Raw genomic sequence first — 24753 nt, 5'->3', positions numbered from 1 at the left:
GGGGGGGGGTGTAGACTGTGTTTACTGGAACTAATCAGCTCTCACTATCATCAGGGTGGGATTCAGTTAGATGGACTCCTGATGGGGTCTTCTCTTCATCTCTTCATCTCTGCATCTCACATCCAGGATGGATGATAATAGTAATTAATAATGTTGCTCAATTAGACACAAACACACACCTCCCTTTTCCCTATCAGCATCGCCTCCCTTCTCTTCCTCGCAGGGAAACCTCTGGGACGTGGAGCCTTCGGGAAGGTGATGCAGGCGTGTGCGTTTGGTATAGATGGCGCCACCAGCTGCAGGACTGTGGCTGTCAAGATGCTCAAAGGTACAAGATCAGGCCCCTGGTGCTCTGTTAGAAAATTAAATTACAGTTCTGAGAAAGAACATTTGTGCCACTTGTTTTTCTTTTCTGCCTATTGTCCACTAGAGGGAGCTACAGCCAGCGAGCACAAAGCTCTGATGACTGAATTGAAGATCCTCAACTACATTGGACACCATCTGAATGTAGTCAACCTACTGGGAGCCTGCACTAAGCCGGGAGGTATGTGGATTTTCATTGCATGTGTGCTCTAAATCTGCCTAATATATGCCAAAGTTAACTTATGTGTATATTGAGAGATGCAGTCAGCATGTCAGTGTTTGTGTGTGTTTATGTTCTCACACTTGACATAATTCTAATATATGTTGTTGCTCTCTGTGTGTGCAGGGCCGCTGATGGTCATTGTTGAGTACTGTCGCTATGGAAACCTCTCTGCCTTTCTGAAGAGCAAGAGAGAGGTGTTTGTGCACAACCGGGTGAGCTCAGCAGCTTTGGCAGCAGTTAAAGATGGTGTCGTGATAGCTGTATTTAACATTGACTGAGACCTTCATGAAGTAAAAACATAGCTCATATGAGTTTGTGGCCAAATTTCAGCATTGTCTTGCATTTAAGAGAAAAATAAAATTATCTCTTTGAGCTGCACACAACTACAAAATTATACTTTCAAAAACTCACTTCTGCAATCTCTTTGAGGTTCGAAGATGTTATCGGTTATTGAGCAGGATGTGTACTTCCTTATTTTCTTCACAGGTTTAGACATTACTAAAAACTGTGGCTTCAAAGAAATGAGCTGTACAAATTTCTCTTTTATACCATTCAACAAACTGAACAAAACTAGCATGTAACACTGTAACAAATCTCTAAGGACACATTGAATCCATCCTGACGTTTGACTGTCCTAATTTTGACTCTCTTTAATAAAATATTTGATAACAATGAATTGATTTTTCCCAATCCAAGATGGCCAGAGGAAAGGATGGAGGGATGAGTGTCTGCAGTGTTTCTGATGGCCAGAGCAACGTTAGAACAGAGTTTGATCACAGGGAGAAGACAGAGAAGGGCTGTGGTGAGACAGGAGCTTTATTTGTGCAAATCGAAACAGCTTTTTTTTTCTCTTTCTCTCTTACATCGCTGTGTCTGCTCTCTCTCTCCCCCTAGATCCCAAATCTGCATCCAGCTCTCCTCTATTCCTGGAGGATCTCATCTCCTTCAGCTTCCAGGTGGCGCGTGGCATGGAGTATCTGGCCTCTCGCAAGGTCTGTGTGTGCAGAGAGTGTGTGTGTGTGTATGTGTGTGTGTGTGTGTGTGTGTGTGTGTGTGTGCGTGCATGCATCTACACATGTGCGTGTTTCATATATTTCATTGATGGTGCTGTCTTTGTGCCTACGTCAGTGTATTCACAGAGATCTGGCAGCCAGGAACATTCTGCTGTCCGACAATAAAGTGGTGAAGATCTGTGACTTCGGCCTGGCCAGAGACATCTACAAAGACCCCGACTATGTCCGCAAGGGAGATGTGAGTTCACGTGAGCCGTCAAAATAAAACAGAAAATAAAAAATGTTAAACTTCTGTTTTAGCAGCAATGTTTAAGCGATGCATTTAACCAGTAGCATTGATTGTAATACTATTATCAAACAAAAAAAACTTGACTTGACATATCTGTTTTAAGATATTTTGTGTAAAAATTTTTGAAGTATTCTTACAATGAAAAATTTTATAGTGTAATAAATTATTCAGAATATCAATTAAAAAAACAACTACAAATACCTCAATATAAAAAAAAATTGCAGTCACTTCCTTTCTTACCTACTCCAGGCAAAAAGGTTTTCTGTAAATTACAAAAATAGTATTTATTAATGTGGCTGAAATAGGACAACTATGCATAATTTCAAAATAAGATAAGCAGTTAACCGTCTGTGTTTTCCTCAAAAGGATCTGTAGCCTAACAGCTTTTCAACCAGCCAAACTTTTCAATGTTTACTCACAAGAAGGATGTAACTGTGCTCCTGTGCTCTGATTGGCTGACAGGCCCGCCTCCCTCTGAAGTGGATGTCTCCCGAGTCCATCTTCGACAAGGTGTTCACCACCCAGAGTGACGTGTGGTCCTACGGCATTCTGCTGTGGGAGATCTTCTCTCTGGGTAAGAGGACAAAAAATTTTAAACACCTCACATTGTAATGAAATCCAATATAAAACCACTTAAAAATGTTTTGTTAAGCTTATAGTTTACTTTTTCTTCATCTCTTTGGTTATTCTTCGGGCTTTAGTTCAGATATTAACGTGTGTTTGTCCAACAGGAGCTTCCCCGTACCCTGGTCTTCACATAGATGAGGAGTTCTGCCACAGACTGAAAGGGGGAACAAGGATGCGAGCACCAGAGTACAGCACACCTGAGATGTGGGTTGAAATGTTTTAAAACACTGTAACCCACTGAAATAAGCCAGAGAGAAAGGGGTGTGCTGATGATGGAGCCCAACGTTCAACTTCTTCAACTTTGTTAAAAAACCAACAACATTGAAAACTATAAATCATAGAAAAAGATACTGTCATTTTGGCATGGGAGGAGGACCCAAGCTTAAAGCTGTGTGTCATCCAGTATAGCCCTACAAGCAGTGATCAACAGCGGTTAACTGTGATTCTGTTAATGTTTCGATACCTGTGTTTTCTATGCGTTCAGTTACAGCACCATGCTGGCATGTTGGGAAGCAAGTCCCTCAGATCGACCCACCTTCACTAACCTGGTGGAGACACTGGGAGACCTGCTGCAAGCAAGGGTTCAGCAGGTCGGGCCTCAGGCTTATGATTTTTGTTGTTGTTGTTGTTGTTGTCCATAAAAGACAAAACAAAATAAGTTCCTACAAATCCCCCACTGTTCCATCTATCTTTTCAACAGGATGGGAAGGATTATATTCCCCTGGGATCTTTCATGACTGGAGACAAAAACCGGAGTGAGACCTTGAAAGAAAACCCACTTGCAGTCACAAACCTGAGGTAAGGACATGAGAAAATGAAAACATTATGTGATTTAGTGCACATCATTTAGATCTGAGGTAGCATACATTGACTTAAGATGATAAGTATGTGTGTAATGTGAGTTTTCAAGTATGGTGGAGAAGGGGGATAAAATAGTCAACAAAAAAAGAAAGGAGAAAAATGAGCAAGACAGGTGCAGATGTGAAAGTGATGGGGGGGGGGGGGGGGGGGGGGTGAGGTAAGTGAAACTAAATACAGAAACAACAGGAAACAGGTTGAGAAAGTAGAGAAATTTCTAACTTGTGTTTTGAATCTTTATCCAATCAGTTACATGAGAGGTATGGCCACACTTCAGACTTTTGAGGAACTGCCCTGTGAGGATCCAGATAACCCTGATGTAAGAGAACACCTTCACTTCTGCTTGCACGCACACCTACACACACACACACACACACACAAAAAATGCACACTCACTTCATCAGGAAAAAAAGACACGGAAAAAAAAAAAAAAACACAAAAAAAAAAAGAAGTCACAAACTACTGCAATGTTTGCTTCCTCTCTGCTTCAGGATGAGCAGAGTGACAGTGGGATGGTCCTTCCATCTGAGGAACTGAAGCATATGACATGGAATAACAGCACTAAAACCAGGAAACTCAGCAGGTGGTGACCTTTCATATATTTCCGATCTTTTAGCCCTTGACTTTCCTCCTTCCACTGACTCATTTCTGTGCACGGTGATCTTGCACATATTCAAATGTTTTCATCTGAATTGAAGATTACAGATTACTGCCTGCTTGTGAAATGTGTCAAACTTAGAAGGAACAAGTTAATCAAGCCCCATTGTGAAGGAGTATATTCATCATACAGACACTTTGTTAAAAGATAAGGGGATGATTTAAATGCATGACAGCGACATATAAATCAGTAAAAGCTTGAATGCAGGTTGTTCGCTTAATGCATAATAAACAAGATAATGACTCTTAATCTTTGTATCTTTATATCTAGGTTCTTCACTTTCAAGTGTCAGGACAACCAGGTGCCCTACCTGTGCAACGACATGAAAGGTCTCCGTGACTACGAGCCTTCTATCCTGCCGTGTGACTGGGAGTCTGACGAAGGCGGCTCCCCTCCTCCGGACTACAACTCTGCCTTCCTCTACCCATCCCTCTAGCACCTGCTCTTGTTTAACTCTTTGACAGCTTTATACAGGGTAAATATAGTTTCCAGCTCATCACTTTTATTCACTCAGAATGTATTTTTTTCTTGTTTTTTTTTTTTTTTTACACTTGCCGTTTTAATCCGTTACCTCATTATAATATCTGTGGGTAAAATCTGTTTCCCTTTTCCTCCTTCGGCCAAACTGAGAAATGTTCCTTTAGGTTGAAGACAAAACATTCATTTGCTTTTTCTCAGTTTCAAAAATCACATGCTGTTATACAACAAAGCTTCCTCACAACGATCAAGTATTATCTTAATGCATCTCCACACAACCCTATCCAAGAGCAGCTAAGTAGCCTATTACCCAGCAGGAATTATCCTCCGCAATTATGAAGAATGTATTTACCGAGTTACATCTATTAGAACCTATTTTATTGGTACCTCATGCTCTGAGCTTTGTGAAGAGAAACACTGCTGTATGAAATAACTGTTCCTCTTGCACAGATACTATATGCTGGACAAAAGTTATTACCCACTGAATTATATATGTTAGACAGAATGTATCAATCTGTATTTATTTTAATGCTGTAGTCATGTCGTGGATGAGTCACTTGTTAACCTGGTGTTTAAATTTGATGTCTGTATCTGACTACACTGCCGCACTACCGGTTTACTGGGCTCACCTAAAAATAAAAGTCAGTAATACAACAGCCCTGCGATTAAATTTATGCACCGCAAATATATCAAAAATTTGAAATACCTCTCAATATTATGTAAAATCATTTGAAAGCAAATCACACTAAACCCTCTGCAATGACGAGGAGACCATGAAGTTGAATCAGCAAGTTTCTAAAACAATTTCAACAAAAAATACACATTATAATCTTCATGAGTATGGGATTTACTGAAGGGCTGTTGTATTTAACCGTATTACTTTGAGCTGGTTAATCCTAAATAAACTGGCAACTGAGTGCATATTTAATTCTAGATTGACTATATTTTGATATTCAAGTCATTCAGCATTTACAAAAACAAGAATACACATTTCCTTATGCTGTTTTTACAGTGTATTTGCATTTACAAATAATACTGACTGCATAAAAAAACAGTCTTATGAAGCGTAGAGCTTTCCCCTCTCCATCTATTTCCCCCCTTAAACATTAGAGCTGAAACGATTAGTCGCTTGACAGAAAAATTAATTGGCAACTTTTTTGACGATCAATAATCAACCTCGTTCCAGCTTCTCAATTGTGATTGTGAAATGTGTGAAACGATTTGCTGCTTTTATTTGTCGTAGATGACAGTTTAGACAAAATGATTCATCAAGAAAATAATCTGCAGATGAATCAATAATGTAAATAACTGAAGCATCACTAAGGAACCTGAGATGAGCAGATACATCCGCTTTTTAAATATCGGCATCTTGACGCAGACCCATTACACTCGGTATTGACATGCAATCTATATCTGGACAATGACAATCCGAGGCCTTTGCACAAACATGTTTCCCTTTTTTCCCCCATTTAAAATAAAGATAAAGATTGCATGTTAATACAAAATAATTAATATTAAATTGGTTCAAAGTAACTAGTAGACTGAAATAGGCAGCAAGACTCATGATACTGCCATCTCACTATGTAATAAGTCAACAAGAACTATAATGCAGACATTTCCTATTATGAAAACAAACCTCAAGATGATTAATCACTGTAGAATGTAATTGTTTATGTAAAATCCAACCCATATGTTGACATCAGTATTGTCCTGATTGTATAAACATGCTATAAAATATTTCAAATGTAAATGAAGTTGTAACATTCTTAATTACAAAAACATGGCTCCCACATCTGTTTTGATATTCTTTATTAAAATACTGCTGTACACACAAATATTGCAAAATTTGAGACAATGAACACAAGAGGGGCATAAAACATACTAAGATGGTGATTGTAGGTGTGTTGACGTGGGGGAGGAGAAGAACGTTATCACTAATAGTAACTGGAGCGTGTGTGTCTGTTTCGATGAGGAAGATAGTGATATGAGCACTGACATTGTGCAGGCCAAGTTGGGGGCATGTGTGTGTGTGTGTGTGTGTGTGTGTGTGTGTGTGTGTGTGTGTGTGTGTGTGTGTGTGTGTGTGCGCGTCTGAAGGTGTTTGTGTTTGTGTCTGTATCTTGGGGGTTTTCTAAAGCACCACATTCACCAAATATGTTTTTGTCTGTTCATTTACCTAAAACAGAGGAAGTAGTACATGATCTAACACAGCCAGCTCCCTGCAGTTTTATTGCCCCCAAGAACAGACCATTGACATCCATGACAACTTTGAAAAGTTGAGTTAAACCAACTGCAGCCAAGACACTGTTTGATTAGGCTGTTCACCTTGATTTGTCTCTTATCTGACAGTGTGGTTCACACACGTGACCCTGTTGTTCTACAGTCTTATGTTTGGACACATTCAACTACAGCGACTGAGAACAAGACAAAGGCAGAGGTATCCACAACAGAGCTCGGCTTGTGTTTTTCTAGGTCAAGTGGGTTTGCACCAAATTCATGTAGTCAACAATTTTGATTCAAATCATCAATGGAATTATGAACTGTGCTTAAGGGCAAGATGAAAATCCCTCGCAGCATGATCTCCACAACGCTGTTAACTTCCTAAAACCTCCATCTGAAGACGTCCCGCCCACTCCACTGTAGCTCATCTATCTGACTGGACAGGGGGCGGCCAATGACAGCCAAACACATTCAATCATTGGGCCCCTCCAGCTGTTTGTCATCCTGAGAGAAATCCAAGCCATCCGAGTGAGTGCAACAGCCAGCGCCACTGCCTTGTCTCCAGCACGTTTTTATTTCATGATCTTAAAAAAGTCAACTAAAACAAAAACTGTTGGTGCCCTGTTCCTATTCTCCTTCGCCCTCTATCCTTTTTCCCTTTCCCTAAACCCCTGCTGGAATTGGTCCACAGAATAATAAAGAGTTGAATTGAGGCAAAAATGAATTGCCCTCCCACTTCCCATCATGCATTCCTGCACAACAGCTGAGCAAAGAGAAAAACCAGCTAGAAAAGTCACAAAAAGCATCACTTTTTCTCAAATGTAGAGGGGCTCAGACCCCCTGAGGGGAAGTGAAGTTTGGGACAAAAAGAGTAAGAAGAGGGGAGAGTGAGAGAGGGACAAAGAAAGGGGACATTGGGGCGAGAGGACGGGTGGGGGACAAAATAAGGACATTCCACAAAGAGGCAGCTGTGGCTCCACCTCAACAGAAGCCCCACCCATGGGCTACACCCAAGTGCTGGACAGCCAATCGAAATGACCGGTCCTTGAGCAGTTCATGTCACGATAGCGTCCATTAACCAAAGGTGGTTGCTGCATATGTAACAAACACTTGGTTGACAGCATCAGGAGAAGACACCCCTTCCCTCAGTGCCAACAGAAACCACGTTTCACCCCCCGAAACCCAAATCCCAGTCCATACTAGCCCACCCACCCTTCCCCCACACATATGAGCCTGATATTCCACAATCTGCTGAACTAAAATGTCAGAAATCCATCATTTATTTCCAGTTTTAAGAAACCCTTCCCTCCCACCCAAGTGGTTTGTCCTTTCTGAGGGGGAACCAACAATCAAGGCAAAGGCGGGCTGGCCCATTTCATTAAACGAGTGCCATCCCTCCCCAATGAAAGCCTCAAGTGGTGTGTCCCGTCTCGTAGTGCGTCAGAATGAAGGGGTGTGGTCTCCAGCCAGATGAGAGATGCAGTCAATAAAAAGCTGGATTTCTTTTTTTTTTTTTGTTGGTTGTTTGTTTTAATTGTGAGTCTGCTCTGGTATTTATGTCCGTGTGTGGCTTTAACTCTCTCTGTACACCCTGTAGGCCACTCACACATATTCATAAAAATAACAAAAATTAACAAAAAAATTAAAATCTTAGTGCATCCTCCTCAGAAAAATAAACCCCAACTGTAGAAATAAACAATAAAAGCAGGAAAAAAGTTTATAACCTCATGGTTTGTTTCTCGTTTTGTTCCCCAAATCTAAAAAAATGTCATACTCGTTTATCACAGCTTCCATGTTTGTCCTTTTTCTTTTTTTTCCGTTTGTTTTTCAATTTTCAGCTGCGGGGTTTAGGAAAACTAAAAAAAATACACTTTAGAAAAAGCCATCCTGGTGGACAGGGTCAGTGTATGTGACTGAGGTTCACGAAGCCCTGCCCCGCTGCCTTCGCCATGCTGATGTCATCTCCGTAAGCCTGGTCCTCCACTGTAGTGCAATAGTGTGCTCCAGGTCCGGGCAGTCCCACCCCGGGCCCAAAGAGGGCGCTACAGAGAGCCGGAGGCTGCAGCCTGCAGCTCCTGGAAGGTGCTGTCGAAGCAGCGCTTCAGGTCAGAGTAAGTCACAACCAGGACACTTTTCTCATCTCGAGACACCAGGCTGATCTTCTCAGGAACGCCCGCGTCCAGCTGAGGAAGACACAGGAAATGTGACAAATGAAGGGAAAAACCTGAAAAATGTGTGGCTAAACAGGGAGACTACGCCCACATCCATAGGGCACAGGGAGTCACTGACTAGTTTGATGAGTATGAAAATGATGTGAATCACATGCTATGGCCTTCACAAAAAACACCAAATGAGGCAATGTCCTTTGGAAGAATGAACTCTACTAGAGAGATGAACACCAAAGACGAAAGTCGATGCCAAAACCCATTCAAGCTGCTCTGGCAGCACATGGAGGCCTAACGTCTTACTGAGACACTTCTTTGTTTTTTCTTTTAATTTGTGAAGACACTCAAACACAGATGTATGTGTGTGTGTGTGTGTGTGTGTGTGTGTGTGTGTGTTTCTGCCAGTTTCAGACCAAACCGTTAATCAAGAACATTAAAGCAGATTAATCAATGAAAATAATTGTTGTTTGCAGCGCTAATTTGAAGCAAGTAGATGGAGAATCTCTGAATTACTGTCAACCAAGATGAACTGGTATATCTGAGATAAGCAGATGATACATCAGTGTGTGTGAAGTCATGTGAACATAAATAAAAACAGATCAGTCAAAGACCAGTTTAATCAGCTTCCGACTTAAACAGTGAAAAGCGGAACAGAACTGAAATAAGGGGGGGAAAAAAAAAAAAAAAAGGGGGGAAAAAAAAAAAAAAAAAAAAAAGCAACTTGTGAAAAATATACAAGAAGTTAGGTTGGAGGCTGATAAGATTTGGTGTTAGCTCGAGAAAGCAAAGCAGAACATGATCTTACAAACATCACTTCTGCTGTTCATGGGCTGCTAGCGAAATGCTAAAGGTCAGAGATGGAAGTAGGCCAACAATCACACCTACTTTTACTCGCAATTGGTTCGCAAATGCATGCATGTTGTCAGCTAGTGTGCAAGAAACATTAAAAGATGTTCTGAAAATAGGCCACTCTACCTTCTTTTATTCACATTAAAAAGTTCACTAAAGGACAACCCAAATTTCTGCATATTCAAATGTCATTAATGTAATTTAAAAAGAAAAAAGAAAAAGAGTAAGAAACAGAAAAGTTCACTCACTTTGTTGAGGCAGGAGACAATGTGGCTGAGGTCGATCCAGGGCGTCCCAGCTTCTGTCACCTGATGAAACAGGTGGTCCCGGAAAAGCTTCAACAGGTAGCGGTCACCCGTCTCTGACCACGTTGGGTCCTTCTGAAACCTGATTCACACAAGACAAGGTCATTGAGTAATAACAGAAACACAAGTCACACATTAATGGGTCTTTCCACACGCTCGACTTACTCTGGCCGCTCGTTGATGGTGCCTAGTTTGGCCAAGAGGCGGAAGAGGCGGCCATTTTGTACCTCCTGCAAATAAGCAAATAATGGTTTTATTCATCAGACCCAAAATATTCTAATTTGAGGAGGAAAAAGGCATAGACAGCATCCCTGAAGTACTAGCGGTTTTTTGAGCAGTTACACAGGATGGATACTGGTGGAAATAAACCACTGACACAGAATTACAGATGTTGCAGCAAACTGAAAATGGAAAGGACTTGAAGAAACTGCCACCAAATAGGAAATTATTCTGCTGCTGGAGGGTTGTGTTATGCAATATTCAATATGCAATATACACACACACAAACACACACACTCATTCGCACCAAGCTTTTAACACAGCTTTAGGACTGTTCTGATTTTTAACCAATGCAGTTGTACAGAGAGCGATGCTATGGGGTAGCTTGATACTGCAGGTTGCTGGATAAATAAAAATGAATAAATACACGTGAAAGCAAATTGATTTATAAATAAATGGAAAGGAATGAATTTACTGAATGAAGAATGAACAAGCAATGAGGGTACGTCAGAATTCCTCCTTAAAAACAATGAACCCGCGGCAGGGAACACTATCAGAAACTGAATCCTGTGTCAATTGACTTTCTGTCCATACGTGGTGCTGGACCCCGCTTTCTCGCAGGTTCCAGGAGACACTTCCTCATTACTGAAAGTCAACCGTAGGAGGCTGCATTTCGTTTTCCTCTAAATGTGTTTATTTTTGTGTGTACTCACATCTCTGATTATTAATTAATGTTAAAAAAATGTATGACTGGAAATAGAAGACAACAGTAGCCAGCTCCGACAGTACTGAACCAACTGCAGACCAGTCTCTCTCTCTCTCTCTTAAATGTTTAGAGAACAAGCTGCTGCACTACTGAACATGTGCGCCTATAGATACCACAAAAACTTGATGTTTCTGACTTCACATAAGATTGTCATCAAGTTGTAGCTCACCTTTCGTCTCTGCAGATATAATTTACTCTTGCCTCTCCTTTCTCTTCCTCCTCTCTGCCTGTCTCACCCTGTCAAACGCTTTCTGCACTGTTGGACAAAGTGAAAATTATTGAAGACCAAACGACTGAATGTCTTGTCTTCCTCCAATGTTTGTTTAGGAACATACCCTCCAATGCTTTCCTCCGCAGTGGTTTCAAGCTTACACTTTCCTCCCTCAAAATTACTGCAAAATTAAGCCTTTACGGAAACTGCTATAACCTTTTTCTTCGGTCTTCTGTCTGATATTTTGCTATTTAAAAAAAAAATTCAATTATGATAAAACTATCCTCAAAAACCTGTTTGCTGTGCTATGGGAACATGGCTATATCACTAGACAAAGCCCATTAGGATAAGAACAATTCTAATGTCATTTCAATCATGTTTTTTGTCTTAGTTTTAATAGACTTTATTTGCAGTGTTTGGAAAAAAAGATAATTAAATCGAAAATAAATAAATTGAATTTTAGTTTTTTGGCCATATCACCCAGCTGCATTTCAGACTATAATGAATATATATCACAACTAATACATCTGTTTGAAACAGTCGTCATGAGTAAGAATCTTAAAAATAAAAAAACGATTCCAACCACAGTCAACAGCTTGACACAACAGGGGTGTTGAAATGATGCCGCTAAAATGCCCCACAACATTTCACATGAAAACTAACCCATGCCACAGTTCACATGAGCTCAGTTAGGATTATGAAAAAATTAAACGCATGTTCCTCTTGGTCTTTATAAACGATGTGTTTCAAATGTTTTAAACTGCTCTGATCTTTTATCAACAAAAACGCAGACTAAGCAAGAAAACAGCACTGCCAATATTCCCTGTGTGCAGCTACACATTCAACTGACACATAATACAGAGATGGCCTGATATACAGGAAACACTTACACTGTCCCACCAGCACAAGTATCAGCAGATCATTGGCAGGTTTGACCAAAAAATGCCCTACTTTTTTTCAACCTACTTTTGTACTACAGAGTAGTGAAAAGAAGTAAGTAATAAAAAGCAGGTAATAACCTAGTTTTTATTACTACAGAATACAGTAGCATTCACATGTTACCTGAACCGATCTTACTGACATCTTCCCATTTAAACTGTGCATTTCTTTGACAAAGTTCTCTGTGATATATGCTAGGCACCTATTAAAGCAGAAACTGACATCACTATTTGCATTTAGAAGTGACAACAAATACAACGTACTTTCGTTCTGGTGGATGTGTACAGAGTCAAGGAGTAAAGAAGGGGAAGTCGGGGCATGAACAAGAAAAAAGATGAGGCGAAGGTCGGTTGTTTCACACATTCATGCTTGTGCATGAGGAAACTACATTCAAAGCGAGACTGCAAAGCCTACAATATACCATACAGCATCCTGTGTGTACACAACTTCCCTCTTAGCTAACTAAACCAATGCCCTATTTCTGACCACCACCTAACAATATCAGCTTGTGAAAAACATGACTGCATCATACACTTGCCCCTCACGGAGTATTTTATATACATACTCCACTTTCTGTTCAGTGCTATGTGAGACACAAAATTTCTTTGTGTTTTTATGACTATTCTTGAATGTAAACGTAGCACCCTGCTATATACCTTGGCCAGGTCCTCTTCAATGACATCATTCCTCATCTGTGATGCATCTAGTTGTGTGTAGAATCGGGCTCCAATCATCGGCATAATGTCATTGACACTGCGCAGGCGAGACTGTTCAGTCAGCAGATACCTGCACATAAACAAAAAAGTCAGAGTTTACCAACAGGTGAGTTAGAATAACCAATGCTGTCATGCTGTGTCATAGATGCACTCTTCCACTGGGAAATGTGACAACATTTATTTTGAGGCGAACACTCAAGTCTGAAAGCACTTTTTTTTGGGTATTCAAACTGTACTCTACGTATGTGCAAAAGCAGTTCTTTTTTTAATTGGCACTATCGGGGGAATTTGAATAGACCCAAAACTATAAAATTATATTATAAGTTTGACCTAAAATCCTTCGGAACCATTTGCAACATTATGTGTGTAAAGCCTCAACGTGGCAGGTATATGTCTTGTTAAAAGGTCAATTAATCTGTGTACACCAAGTTCAATTGTCTTCAAGTTTGCATTTCTATGCAATGACATGAATGTAAGTCTTTGCAGACATAGTCTCAGCTCCTCCCAAACAGAATAAGACCATACATATATACTGTAGGGTTGTCACGATACCAAATTTCCGTTTCGATACCTATACCAATATGTATTTCGATACTTTTCGATACTTTTTGTAAAAAATATTTCATTATATTATGTATTGCCTTAATGGGTTATTTAAATATTTAAAGAATGTCATTTAATTTTTAAAAATATATTTTTTAATGTATTTATTAACCATGGACATGTTTTAGCTCTCTGTATGCAGGCTACTGTAGGTTTACTACTGGGCTGGGAGGGGCTTTGTACTTCTTTCATTGACATTACAGTGCAGTGAACAGGTGAACAACATTATCACCTGTCGTTCTTGACTGAAGTCTCGGAACAAGTCCGCATGGTTGTCCTTTAAATGTTTCGACAGGTTTGAAGTGTTGCCTGCTTTTGCGAGACACTGCCTGCGGAGACTGCGGTGCTTCTGGGTTCAGTGGCTCGCCTTTATCGTTCGGGTTGAACCTGAAATATTTCCACACCGAACTTCGGGTCCCCATTTTGACCACAAGTACGGAATTTTCTGCAGCTGCCATCTCTATCTACGGTATTTTCTTCAACCCGCTCCGTCTGTCTAAGACGCGACTTGTCGTTTCTCTCTTCTCCTCAGTCTAAACATGCGAGTCATACGTCACACTCGCTGGCCTCGCTGTGCTTAAAGAGACAGGCTCCAATTTACCAATTCATTTGCATTCAATAAAATGAAATAAAAGTACCGTTTGTTTTTAAATGCTGGTATAGTACCGTTTTCAAAAATCTAGTATCGCGGTACTATACTGGTACCGGTATACCGTGCAACCCTAATATACTGACTTCAATCCGTAACAAATGCAGTAGCAAGTTACATCCACTGTCTAAGTTGCCGTCTTGCTCATATACATAGAGCTGCAGACAGCATTTTCCATGTTTTTATCAAGTGTAGATAGAAAATCACACTTGCTGATGCAACTACCACCACAAACTACATATCTGGAGAGGGTGGATGACAACATAGGTCAATCTGCATTAGAGGAAATAGACTTGAGTCGGAGTAGACTCATAACATGCTGGAAAGATATATCTCTCCCGATCTGAAAGACTTCAGCTAGAAAACGTTGCTTGGGGGAGGGACATCTGGACTAACTTGCTTAGCGTGCTGCCACCGTGACCCAGCCCCAGATAAACAGCAAATAATGGATGGATGCATGAATGTAAAGTATATCTGACTGCGGTAGACTCTGAAACGGTATGAAAATATAGTCCTAACTTGAGGGTTTATGCTCTTGATTAATGGTAAAATTGGTTGTAAAACAGGGGCTTTTTACTGAATCTTACAACATATGTTTGTCAAATCTTGGTTTGAAATCCTTGATTCCTCACAGAAGACATCTCGGAGTGGTAACTGGGTTGCATGGGACAATTTGTGGCTAAGTTACAGCATTCTGGGTGGTGTCCAACTTTAATTAGGACAAGTGTCAATTCTACACAAAATTTGTTGTCTGAAATGGACAACATGTGCTGCTTCATGCATGTTTCTTACAGAATGAGGTTCTTGAGGTCTGAAGAGTAGTTGATAGACACCAGCTCCATGGCTTTCTGCAGGTTCTCCCTTTGAATGCCAGCCAGGGAGTTGCATGCCAACGCCAGCACCACTTTGCCCAGTGACACTAGGTCTGCTTGCTACATGAGAAAACACATGTTAATCTAACCTCCCATTTTAAAAAAGAACTTTAACCAGACATTCTAAAGTTAATAAGTGTATGAGATTATTGTATTACAGTATTGTGAGATCTGTTTTCATGTGTGATTGACTGTAAGCAGGAAACATCATAGAAAGTACCTGGTACTGTGGCATTAGGGCAAGATGATTGGTCTGACTGTTGTCAAATGTTAAGACATCAAACACCCCAACACAGTTCACCCGTAACCTACAGAGATAAGAGAACATTGTCATCATTAGTTGACACGCGCGCGTGCACAATCACACGGTTGTGGAGAAAAAAAAGGAGGCCTCCATGGAAAATGTTCTTCTGCTTTTAATGTATCTACAGTTAACAAACAGTCTTATCTACACTTTGTCAGAAATTGAAACACATACTATCACTTCCATTTATGGTTACGGTGACAAGACTAATCAACAACAATAATCGACCCATGCTGGGTGACGATTGTCCGCTGAGGTATTTGTGTGTGTGTGTGTGTGTGTGTGTGTGTGTGTTTATACCTGGTCTTGCCAGTAATGAGAATCTTGCTGGGGTCCATGACACGACAGGCTAGGCCAGCAGTGTGGATGGTGCGCAGGGCGGAGCTGAGCTGGACAATGTAGGCCCAGATCAGAGACTCAGGGAGCAGACCTGCGTGCTGCCGTGGCGGGGGAGGCTCATGTTGTCCTGCACACAGAGACACGCTTTATCACACAAAGCGCAGCCTGAAGGGGTTAGACATTACTTGTGAACTAAACCTCAAACTGTCAGCAACTTCCTTGGTAATGTTATCTTTGGAATAAACCGTCTCTCTGGTGTTGTCAGACAGAAACGCCAGTTTCCATCAATTTAACATAATTTTCTTTATCAATTAACCTGCTGATAATTTCCCTTGATTAATCTAATTATCACATGTTGAACGTACAGTCAGGAAATGGTGAAAAAAAACAAAAAAACAAATTCCCAAAACTCAATTGTTAAAATAACTGGTTGTTTCAGGTCTATCATGACAGTAAATGGGAGGAAATGCAACGCACATTTCAAGTAACCACATTTACCATCTCTGCAAAACTTTGTATACACATATAAATATCACTCGTACAGGGCTGCAACCATAAACATGAGGTTGAGTAATGATGCACAGGTGACAGTGTGTTAGGGTGTGTACTGCACAGCAAAAGCCACAATGTCAAAGTGTTTTGTCTAAAGGCAATTTGATGTGTTTCTATACAATTCTTACATAGTGGTTTGTTAACAGTGTTTGTGACAGAACGGACAAATCCAAGGGTCTGAATGGTTTTGCTTCCTCTGTATGCATTCCTATAGGTAGGTCATACAGCACCTGCCCTAGGATCAGTTTCAGCCACAGTTTCCTCCAATTCTCCATGTCTCTCTCACACAGACACACGCATGCCAACTGTCGGAACTAGGGCACTTTACAGACTCCAAACATTTAAATCCTCTTTGAAGCCTTGGGACATCCATGAGCGTGTTTTAATTTTAAAATCATCTGAATTATTTTATGTACACAAGTTAGGCTATCAAACATCGGATGCAAGCACAACAACCCTGACAAGACACACCTAAATAGACCCAGGCCACTGACTTCCTTAACAAAACACGTAAACAAACTCAGAATGTGTGAAGCAAAGGGGTGCAGAGGGGTATCTGAAGTGATGCTGGGTCTATTTCAGTGTGAGGGAGGAAGGGAGGGAACAGCAACTCACCCCACTTCCTCTTAGTAAAGTACGAATCTGCAGCCGGGTCATTGAAGTGTCTGCTGAACATGGTTTCTGCACCCGCATGGAAGTCATAAGAGAACACCAAAGCTAGGAAAGAAGAAGTGGACAATGGTTAGAGGTCAGAAAACTCAACTATGAGAAAACAGTCTAACAGCTAGACGTACTTCAATTAACCCCATCATTACCTTTTCTATATTGTATTCCCTAAATATTTTTTCTTCACCATCATGGGACCATCAAATGAGAAAATTAAATACAATATCTTAGTTTCTATTAGCCAAAAGGATACTTAATTGCTCCTAATTGTCGACAGAAACATAGAATAAAATTCAAGACATGTACACATACAGTCCTTTCAGAAAGTATTCAGATCCCTGCACTTTTTTCAGTTTTTATGTTAAAATCATTTAAATTAATTTTCCCTTATCAATCTACACTCAATGTCCCATAATGACAAACCAAAAAACTGAATTTTAGAAGTTTTTTGCAAATGTATTACTCTCTAGAGATGTTCAATTGTGTTCAAGTCAGGGCTCTGGCTGTGCCACTCTTGTTTTTCTCACAGTCTGAAAGTCCTTTGGGTGCTTTTCTGCAAGCTCCAAGCCTTGTCTTTCACTGAAGAGAGGCTTCCGTCTGGCCACTCCATTAAGGCCAGATCAGTGGATTGTTGCAGTGATGGTTGTCCATCTGGAAGTTTCTCTTATCTGCAAACAGGACCTCTGAAGCTCAGTCAGAGTGAGGTTCTTGGTCACCTCTTGTACCAAGGTCCTTCTCCCCTAATAGCTCAGGGGTGCCGGGTGGCCAGCTCAAGAAGAGAACTGGTTCTTCCACGCTTCTTCCATTTAAGAATTATGGAGGCTACTGTGCTCATGGGGACCTTCAGTGCAACAGGCATAATCGACACAATCCTGTCTATGAGCTCTGCAGGCAATTCCTTCAACCTAATGGTTTGGATATTTCTCTGATATGCAATGTCAGCTGTGAGACCTTATATAGACAGTTGTGTGCCTTTCCAAATAATGTCCAATCAATTGACTTTAACTGAGGTGGACTCCAATCGAGGTGTAGCAACATCTCAAAGACGCCTGAGCTACATATCAAGCGTCATAGATGTCACAGATTTTCCTTTTTAATAAACATGACATTTTCTCTTTGTAATTATGGGGGTCTTAAGTTTAGATTGATGAGGGAAAAAATGTATTTTAAAACCTGTAGCATAAGGCTGCAGCATAAAGTGTGAAAAATGGGAGTGAAGAGATCTGAATACTTTCTGAGTGCACTGTAAATGGTTGTAAACACTTACAGTGGTCTCCAAAGGCCTTGGTGGTGAAGACCTCCCTCAGTGTTACAGAGTTGGAGTGCTGGATCTTCTTCCACATGTCCACCAGCATCATGCACTTGGTGTTAACAAGGCGGAAACCTACGCAACACATTTTAAAGATACAGAATAGGTATACAGGAAATTAGCAATCTAACGCTATCTTAACACAACCCATGCATTTCATATTTTCTGACTGCTCTGCTCATCCAAAATACCATGTAAGCAAAATTCACTAGAGTTTTGGGCTGCTATGGAAATGCACAATTATCTATACGTATTTAATAAAGTTACAAGAGTCAAAGCCTGATTACATCATTTGTCACATTGGCTATTTCAGTCTTTGAAAGGCTGCTTCTCACCATGTATCCTCCTCAGGCAGTAAGGCAGGTCATCCTTGCTGTTGACAGCCTTGTAGCAGGAAGTGATGTAGCTGAAGTTGCTGGTCTTCTGCATGCGGTTTGGTGGGGGGAGGGGCTCGAGGGGGAACAGACTGTGGTAGCTGTCCACCTCAGATGGTACATCTGCGAAAGATAGAAGCAAAAAAACATAGCATGATACATACACAACCAAAAAAAGGGTTCAAACAACTGTAAGCAGGCTTTAAGTCACAGCCCATATGAACATGACTAAATGAGCACTAGATAATGAATTTAATGATTTGTTTTCACCCTTGCAATATGTTATAACAGTTCACATAACCTAAAGAAAGGCCCACAGAAACCATAAACAACATTTTTCAACACTTTTCACTTTTCATTTGTTCAAGCATGCAATATTTTTTTGTTTTTACTTGTGAACACCAACAATCTAACATCAAAATGGCCTCTTGTTCATTGCAAAGCTTTTTTTTTGGACTGTAAAAACATTTTAATTGAAAAACTGCCCTGTTCTACTGCATACACAGGTAAATTACCAAATCAATTACAACATTTTGCTGTGACAACAGAGTAGGCTTTTTACCTGGGTTCTCTGAGTGGTCAATCTGGGCCATGGTTATCAAATGTCTGTTTATCAACTCCTGAGGGGAGAAACAAGAGGGCTTCACATCAGACATGACTTCCAGAGAAGAGGGCGAGGGGGATGTTTGGTGAAAAGGGAGGAGGGCGAGTGGGTGATACCTGTCGAAGCTCATCAGCCATGAAGAAGGACGGGGCATTTGCTTTCGGCTGCATGTAAGCCACATGGGGTGCAGTAGGGGGATAGATATGGTAAGTAGGAAACACCTGTGATGAAACCAGAAAGACACAGCTTCCTATTTATTGAGAAATGAAAACAAATGTGATCATACAGGTATTATTTTTTCCACACTGGAAGCATATAGCTACACAAATCTATGTGACGAATTGAATGAAGTGTTAGATGGGAAACTGCTGTTAGAAGCCAAATAATAACCCATAGGTCACAATAATGACTGTGTTTTTAAGATTGTGGTATGTCTACACAAAATGCTGCATGCAAACTGAAGCGTAGTATAGAGATCAGATCAGATAAACCTATTAATGCAGACAGATTTAAATGCAGACGTTTTCTTATTTACAATCTATTTCTGAAAAGGTCATTGTGTGAGGGTGTCATCTTTGTATGTCTGTTTGCGACATTTAAAGTCTTATAAGTTATTCCCAGCATTAGCTTACAATTATTTCTTGACTAAAATACAGAACAGGATGCCGAGTGCAGCACATACCATTCCAGCCATTGGCGCTGGAGTGTTGTCTGTGTAGAAGTACGTAGTACCCCCCACAGTCTCTTTCTGAATAATGTGAGTGCCCTGGTCAGATGCGGTGGTGGGCACCATGTAGTTGGCAGGGTTCGGGGTATGACTGCGCCGACGAGGGGCAGGTGAGGTGTGCGGTGTGATTTTTGGAGAGTGGAGAGGAGATGACCCCGCAGACAAGGACATGCCTAAAATCGAAGACAAGAGGAAATATTACTTAAAGAAAAGACGTGACTGCAATCATATAAAGATTTGAAGGTAAAACAAAGCAAAGCAAACGAGATCTGCTATTTTGGCTGGACCAAAACAGTAGATCCAGCCCTATAATCGTGACCATATTTCCACCATTGGTGAGCCAAATGCCACACAACTGAGTTGGAGTTTGCTCATTGGCCGTTGCGCTTTCAAAATGATTTGGCGCACAGTTTCTATTTAGGGGGTGTTTACAGCCTGCAGTGTTGCCAAGTAGCACATTTGTCACTATATTTAGAGACTTTTTTCCCCCAAACAATACGCGGTATAAACCTTGTATAACCGGACCATGTATGGATGCCAATTGTGGGCTTAGGGCTACACATCTTGTTACGGGCAGTCTCCTTACCGCCCTGGTTTCCTGGCTGCTCAGAAGCTGCAGGAAAGCAGAGGAGTGCTTACAACTCATTGGGCCTCGCCTCCATAACGGCAAATAAACTACTTTCATTACATGTATCATTAATACTAAAGGAGGCAGAGGAATAATTAAACATGAGACACACCGAGCAACAGAGAGCAGGAGAGTGGGAAGGAGAGAGAGAAGTCATCAGTAAGTGCTAAACTAAAGAAACTAGCAAATCTGAATTGCATGTAAGGAATAGAAAAACCCATCAACCGAAAGGAGACAATATGTTTATCGCAACACAGCAATAAAGGCCCTGTTAAGCTATAAAGGCTTTCTGTCTTAAATGGTTACAGGAAGTTTTGAGTTTGTATTAACACGTAATGCAGTGACTTTGAAATTGCAAACGGGAGCAACTTAAAAAAAAAGGCAGGTATAATCAATTCTATCAAACAGAGGGAATCTGAAATAAAGGTCTGTCTCTAATAAAGGCCAGTTACCTTCTGCAGTTGAGGTAAATAAAGGCCCCGGTCACTTTTTGAGGAAATACAGGAATTGAAAACTGTTGTAGATCCCAGACAGCGGCTGCGCATTGTGTGAGACAAAATAAGAAGGATATTCTGTCGCTTGTAACTTTCTCTCAGAGTAATAATTTTACAAGTAAATATAGCCAAAATTCACAACACAGACTTTATCTTATGTGTGTGATGATGTTGTCAGACTATGTGGCGGTCATAAAATCAGGATTTTAGCAGTTCAGAGCAGCAGGTTAGTAATGGCTTGAAAGTGACTGCTGGTTACCATGTAATCTTAATTGGCTGCGGTCACTATTTCATACTTGTTACGTTGTCTGACAACATAGACAGAAAAACATGTACACGATGTACAAAAACATGTAAATGAGAACAGATTGAATGGAAAACCGGCTGTAATCAAATACTGTGTATGTGAGCACAGAAGGAGAGAAACAAACAGAACAAACAGAGCTGAAACTGGCTGACACTAGGCAGTATGCAAATATGATGTGATGATATCAATTTCTTACAGCAGCTCAACAACAGTTTTCAACTACATCTTCAATTTCGCACATTGACAATACACCATCAAGACATATAGTAGATTTTGACCTAGTCCTGTTGTTTTTTTTTTTCCAACAGTAGCAAATGTGGTGCTATACACAAGAGGGAATTCCCAAATTTACTGAATTAAATAATTTTCAGAGCTAAAGATGGAAAACAAAACTGAGTCAGTAAAAAGCAGAGCAAAGCAAATGTAACAGGGTGATTTCTCAGTTGGTAGCTCTCCAAAAACAAAGATCCCACCTGGGGCCAGTGCAGCAGCTGTGGAAGTGCTGAGACCAGGATGTGGGAAGAGGGGTGAGGGGAAGGCTTGGACAGTGGACTGAGCCATGGTGGCCATACGTGGAGCTCCCTTAGGGATGAACTCACTTGCTGCCGGGTTAGGAGTCTGGTGGCACAAGAAAAAACATACAAGAATTACATAAAATCTATCACTCCTGTTAAGAGACAATGAAGACAAAGATGGACATTAAATTTATAATGTCTAGGTTTCATGTACCTGGTAATAGAAAAAGTACAGCACAGAACTTTAAAAGCACCAAGTGCTTGTGTGCTCACCTTTCTCCTTTGGGAAATGCTAAGAGCACCAAAATCACTGAACAGTGAGGATGTTGGGGAGTTCACTGGATCTGTGGAAGGCCATAGAGTGTAAGGACTCGGACAGTATTCAGTGCAAGAGTGCTGACTACTGCTTCACAAAGCACTATAAGAATCTTACCATGAGTGCTGTGGCTGAAGTTCTTGGCACCATCGTTGAGGAGACTGGGAGAGCTGCTGCTGGTAGTCATACGCTAAAGAAAACAGCATCAAGAACAGATGTGTTACAGAAGACACTCGAATGTGCATTTATGTTCATGAGTAAATTATCACCTAACGCTGCTGTTATTTTCAAAGCAGCCTTTGCTACACTGTATGTTTACACTGATCATATACTGTGGGGCCCAAAAGTCTGAGATCATTTTCTTATTCAAGCATTCAAGTAGTCTCAGACTTTTGGACACCACTTTACCTACAGCTACTCTCTTGTACCTGCATCATTGAGTATTTAGACTCTGCTGGGCTTCCAAACCCATTGACCCCAATAAAGCTGCTGCTGAAGTAAGAGTTGGTAAGATTGGCATCACTCAGGGTTGCGCCCTCCATCCCTGGGACTGTGGATGACAAAAATGAAAGTTTAACAAATAACATTTTCTCCCTAGACCGATGAAAATGAGAAATAATTCTGTTCTTTATTTAAGATTAGAAGTTAAAGTATTCATGATAATATCAGCACTACTGAGTGTTTGCTTAACCAATCACAAAGCTAATGAGAAAGCATGTAAACAGTTCTACAACTGCAGAGTGAGCTACTAAAGCCTGACACAAGGCGATATCAAGTATGAATATCTTTGAGAAACAAACTTTTTGGCGACAATTACTGGTTTCCAAAGTTCCTCCTCGAAGGTACCTTTTAACACTAGAGTTGCATGTAATGTTAGTTACTTGTTGTTTGTTTACGTTGGGCAAACACAAACACAAAGTTGAAAAAACAATGCCCCGTGAACAGCTAGCGTAGCTACGCTAATGTTAGCAAACATTAAACTTGCATCTAAACAGCAACACTGGAGTTCTCATAAACAAGATTTAACTGGAGGAAAACTAACAGCACCAATACTTAAACCGACAACGGCCCCCTGAAGGCAAAGCAGAACGCATTAAAGTTAGTCAAAGCGGCCAAATTAACTCTAGTTTAGCTAACGCTAGCTGGCTAATAGCTCCACTAGCTAACGTTACTGGGTCGCGGATTTCTGTCCACTCACAGCTGTCACACAAAAACACCAGGCCTCCTCCGTGTGAGCTGCAACAGCATGGCTAATGTTACATGTTGATATCAAGTATCTCTAACACCATCTTAAGATAAAGGTTTTCACAAGACAGCTAAAGAGAACGGTACGAGCTAATTGCATACAGAGGATGTAGCATCATGTTTGGCAGGGAAATGTAACCCACGTTGTTTTGGGGGGAAGAGGCCTCGGTGAATCCTCGGGCTAAATTTTAACAAAGTCCCACAAGGCCCAAAAGTAAAGTCACCGTCAGTCTCCCCATGTGAGGCGTTGTCTTGTTGTAATTGTTACTCACTGGTTAACAGCTGCCCCTCCAGAGACGTGCCTGCGGGCCCCAATGTTTCGCTCTTCTTGGACACACCGGTCCCCCCGCCACCCGGGCAGGCCGCCGCGGTGCCACCGAGGGAATACCCCGCTGGCGTCCCGCCACCCCCGGCCATGGACAACGGGACGGGGCTACCGCCGCCGCCGTGTAGCGGCAGGCTTGCCATGGACGGATCCTCATGCAGGAACTGACACTCATCTCCATAAAAGCACGTTTTGTCTTTCGCGTAGTATCGGCAAAACTTCACCTTGACATTGGGAATCCCGGCACCCCCGAGCGGAGCAGCTGAAGCTGGGAGTCCACTGTTCATGGCACCGCTGCTGCCGCCGCCGCTGCTGCCGGAAGACACTCAAACATAGAGAGACGCAGATAGCTAGCGAGCTAGCCAGCTAGCCTGCAAACAGTTTCCACTTAAAGGAACGGATTAATATCACTTCAGCTGGTGAGGAACGCATAAGACGCTACAGTACTCACATTATAAGGCTAGGATGCACTTTGGTTTAAGAAAATATCATTGCATGCGCGAAATCCTGGTCGTCGTTGTTGTCGCTATCCATGCAGCCGCCGTCTTCGCAAAGTAGCCTGTTGTTGTTTTTTGCTCGCAGTGTGGCTGCTCTGCTAGGGACCAGCTAGCATAGCTTTGCATTGTGGGTACAGCGTTTGGCTGAGTTTACCTGCTGTAAATGCAAGCTGCAAATTCAACTTGCAGCACTTGGAGACTGAGGATGCAAACAGATAATGAAGCTGAAGGAGTAGATGTCTTTTGAGCCAAGTTTGCAGGATCAGTTCTCTTCAGTCCATGTTTTCAGCTGTCAGCTGAGTTAAAATTATTCAGTTAATTTCCAATTAACCTATGTTAAGTTGTAGCAACTGAATAACATAATTGCAATGCTACATTTAATACGTTAATATATATATATATATATTTGAGAAGAGAACATGAGAATAATAAGGAATGGGCAAAAAACACTTTTTTAAAAGTTAATTTAAAGATTTTATGATATATGACATCGTACAGCACAAGTCAATGTACATTATTGTATTTGTAT

General features: G+C 41.1%; 2 protein-coding genes across 2 annotated transcripts in view; one reads left to right on the top strand and one right to left on the bottom strand.

Annotated features, from left to right (window-relative positions):
- The window catches only part of flt1 (fms related receptor tyrosine kinase 1), a 40455-nt gene extending 34157 nt beyond the window's left edge, over positions 1-6298 (top strand). The window contains exons 18-30 of the mRNA XM_023416957.2: positions 224-328; positions 431-544; positions 710-798; positions 1283-1388; positions 1481-1578; positions 1715-1837; positions 2351-2462; positions 2620-2719; positions 3000-3105; positions 3216-3313; positions 3623-3692; positions 3865-3956; positions 4302-6298. Of these exons, the coding sequence (XP_023272725.2) occupies positions 224-328; positions 431-544; positions 710-798; positions 1283-1388; positions 1481-1578; positions 1715-1837; positions 2351-2462; positions 2620-2719; positions 3000-3105; positions 3216-3313; positions 3623-3692; positions 3865-3956; positions 4302-4467 (1379 nt within the window). The 3' untranslated portion in view covers positions 4468-6298. The remainder of the gene's footprint in view (positions 1-223; positions 329-430; positions 545-709; positions 799-1282; positions 1389-1480; positions 1579-1714; positions 1838-2350; positions 2463-2619; positions 2720-2999; positions 3106-3215; positions 3314-3622; positions 3693-3864; positions 3957-4301) is intronic.
- A 2-nt stretch (positions 6299-6300) lies between these two features.
- Positions 6301-24383, bottom strand: pan3 (poly(A) specific ribonuclease subunit PAN3). Its single transcript, XM_023416955.2, has 18 exons — positions 23675-24383; positions 22586-22707; positions 22275-22347; positions 22115-22185; positions 21800-21944; positions 19853-20070; positions 19287-19391; positions 19129-19186; positions 18528-18689; positions 18151-18267; positions 16833-16934; positions 15627-15792; positions 15243-15330; positions 14943-15082; positions 12839-12968; positions 10213-10277; positions 9991-10129; positions 6301-8911 (listed from the first exon to the last, which is right to left on the bottom strand). The coding sequence occupies exons 1-18, from the start codon at positions 24012-24014 to the stop codon at positions 8771-8773; spliced, it is 2382 nt and encodes a 793-aa protein (XP_023272723.1). The 5' UTR covers positions 24015-24383; the 3' UTR covers positions 6301-8770.
- Between the last annotated feature and the right edge of the window lie 370 nt (positions 24384-24753).

The sequence above is a fragment of the Seriola lalandi genome, unplaced genomic scaffold (genome assembly GCF_002814215.2).
Source record: "Seriola lalandi dorsalis isolate HSWRI2012SDOR001 ecotype SW California unplaced genomic scaffold, Sedor1 jcf7180002054570, whole genome shotgun sequence".
Lineage (NCBI taxonomy): Eukaryota > Metazoa > Chordata > Actinopteri > Carangiformes > Carangidae > Seriola > Seriola lalandi.
This window is presented reverse-complemented; position numbering and strand designations above follow the sequence as displayed.

Coding starts and splice junctions, on each gene's coding strand:
- pan3 (XM_023416955.2), bottom strand. CDS start 24,014: ATGAACAGTGGACTCCCAGCTTCAGCTGCTCCGCTCGGGGGTGCCGGG. Junction 22,348..22,585: donor CTAAATACTCAATGATGCAG/GTACAAGAGAGT, acceptor TGTTTTCTTTAG/CGTATGACTACCAGCAGCAG. Junction 15,331..15,626: donor CTCATTACTGGCAAGACCAG/GTATAAACACAC, acceptor TTATCTCTGTAG/GTTACGGGTGAACTGTGTTG.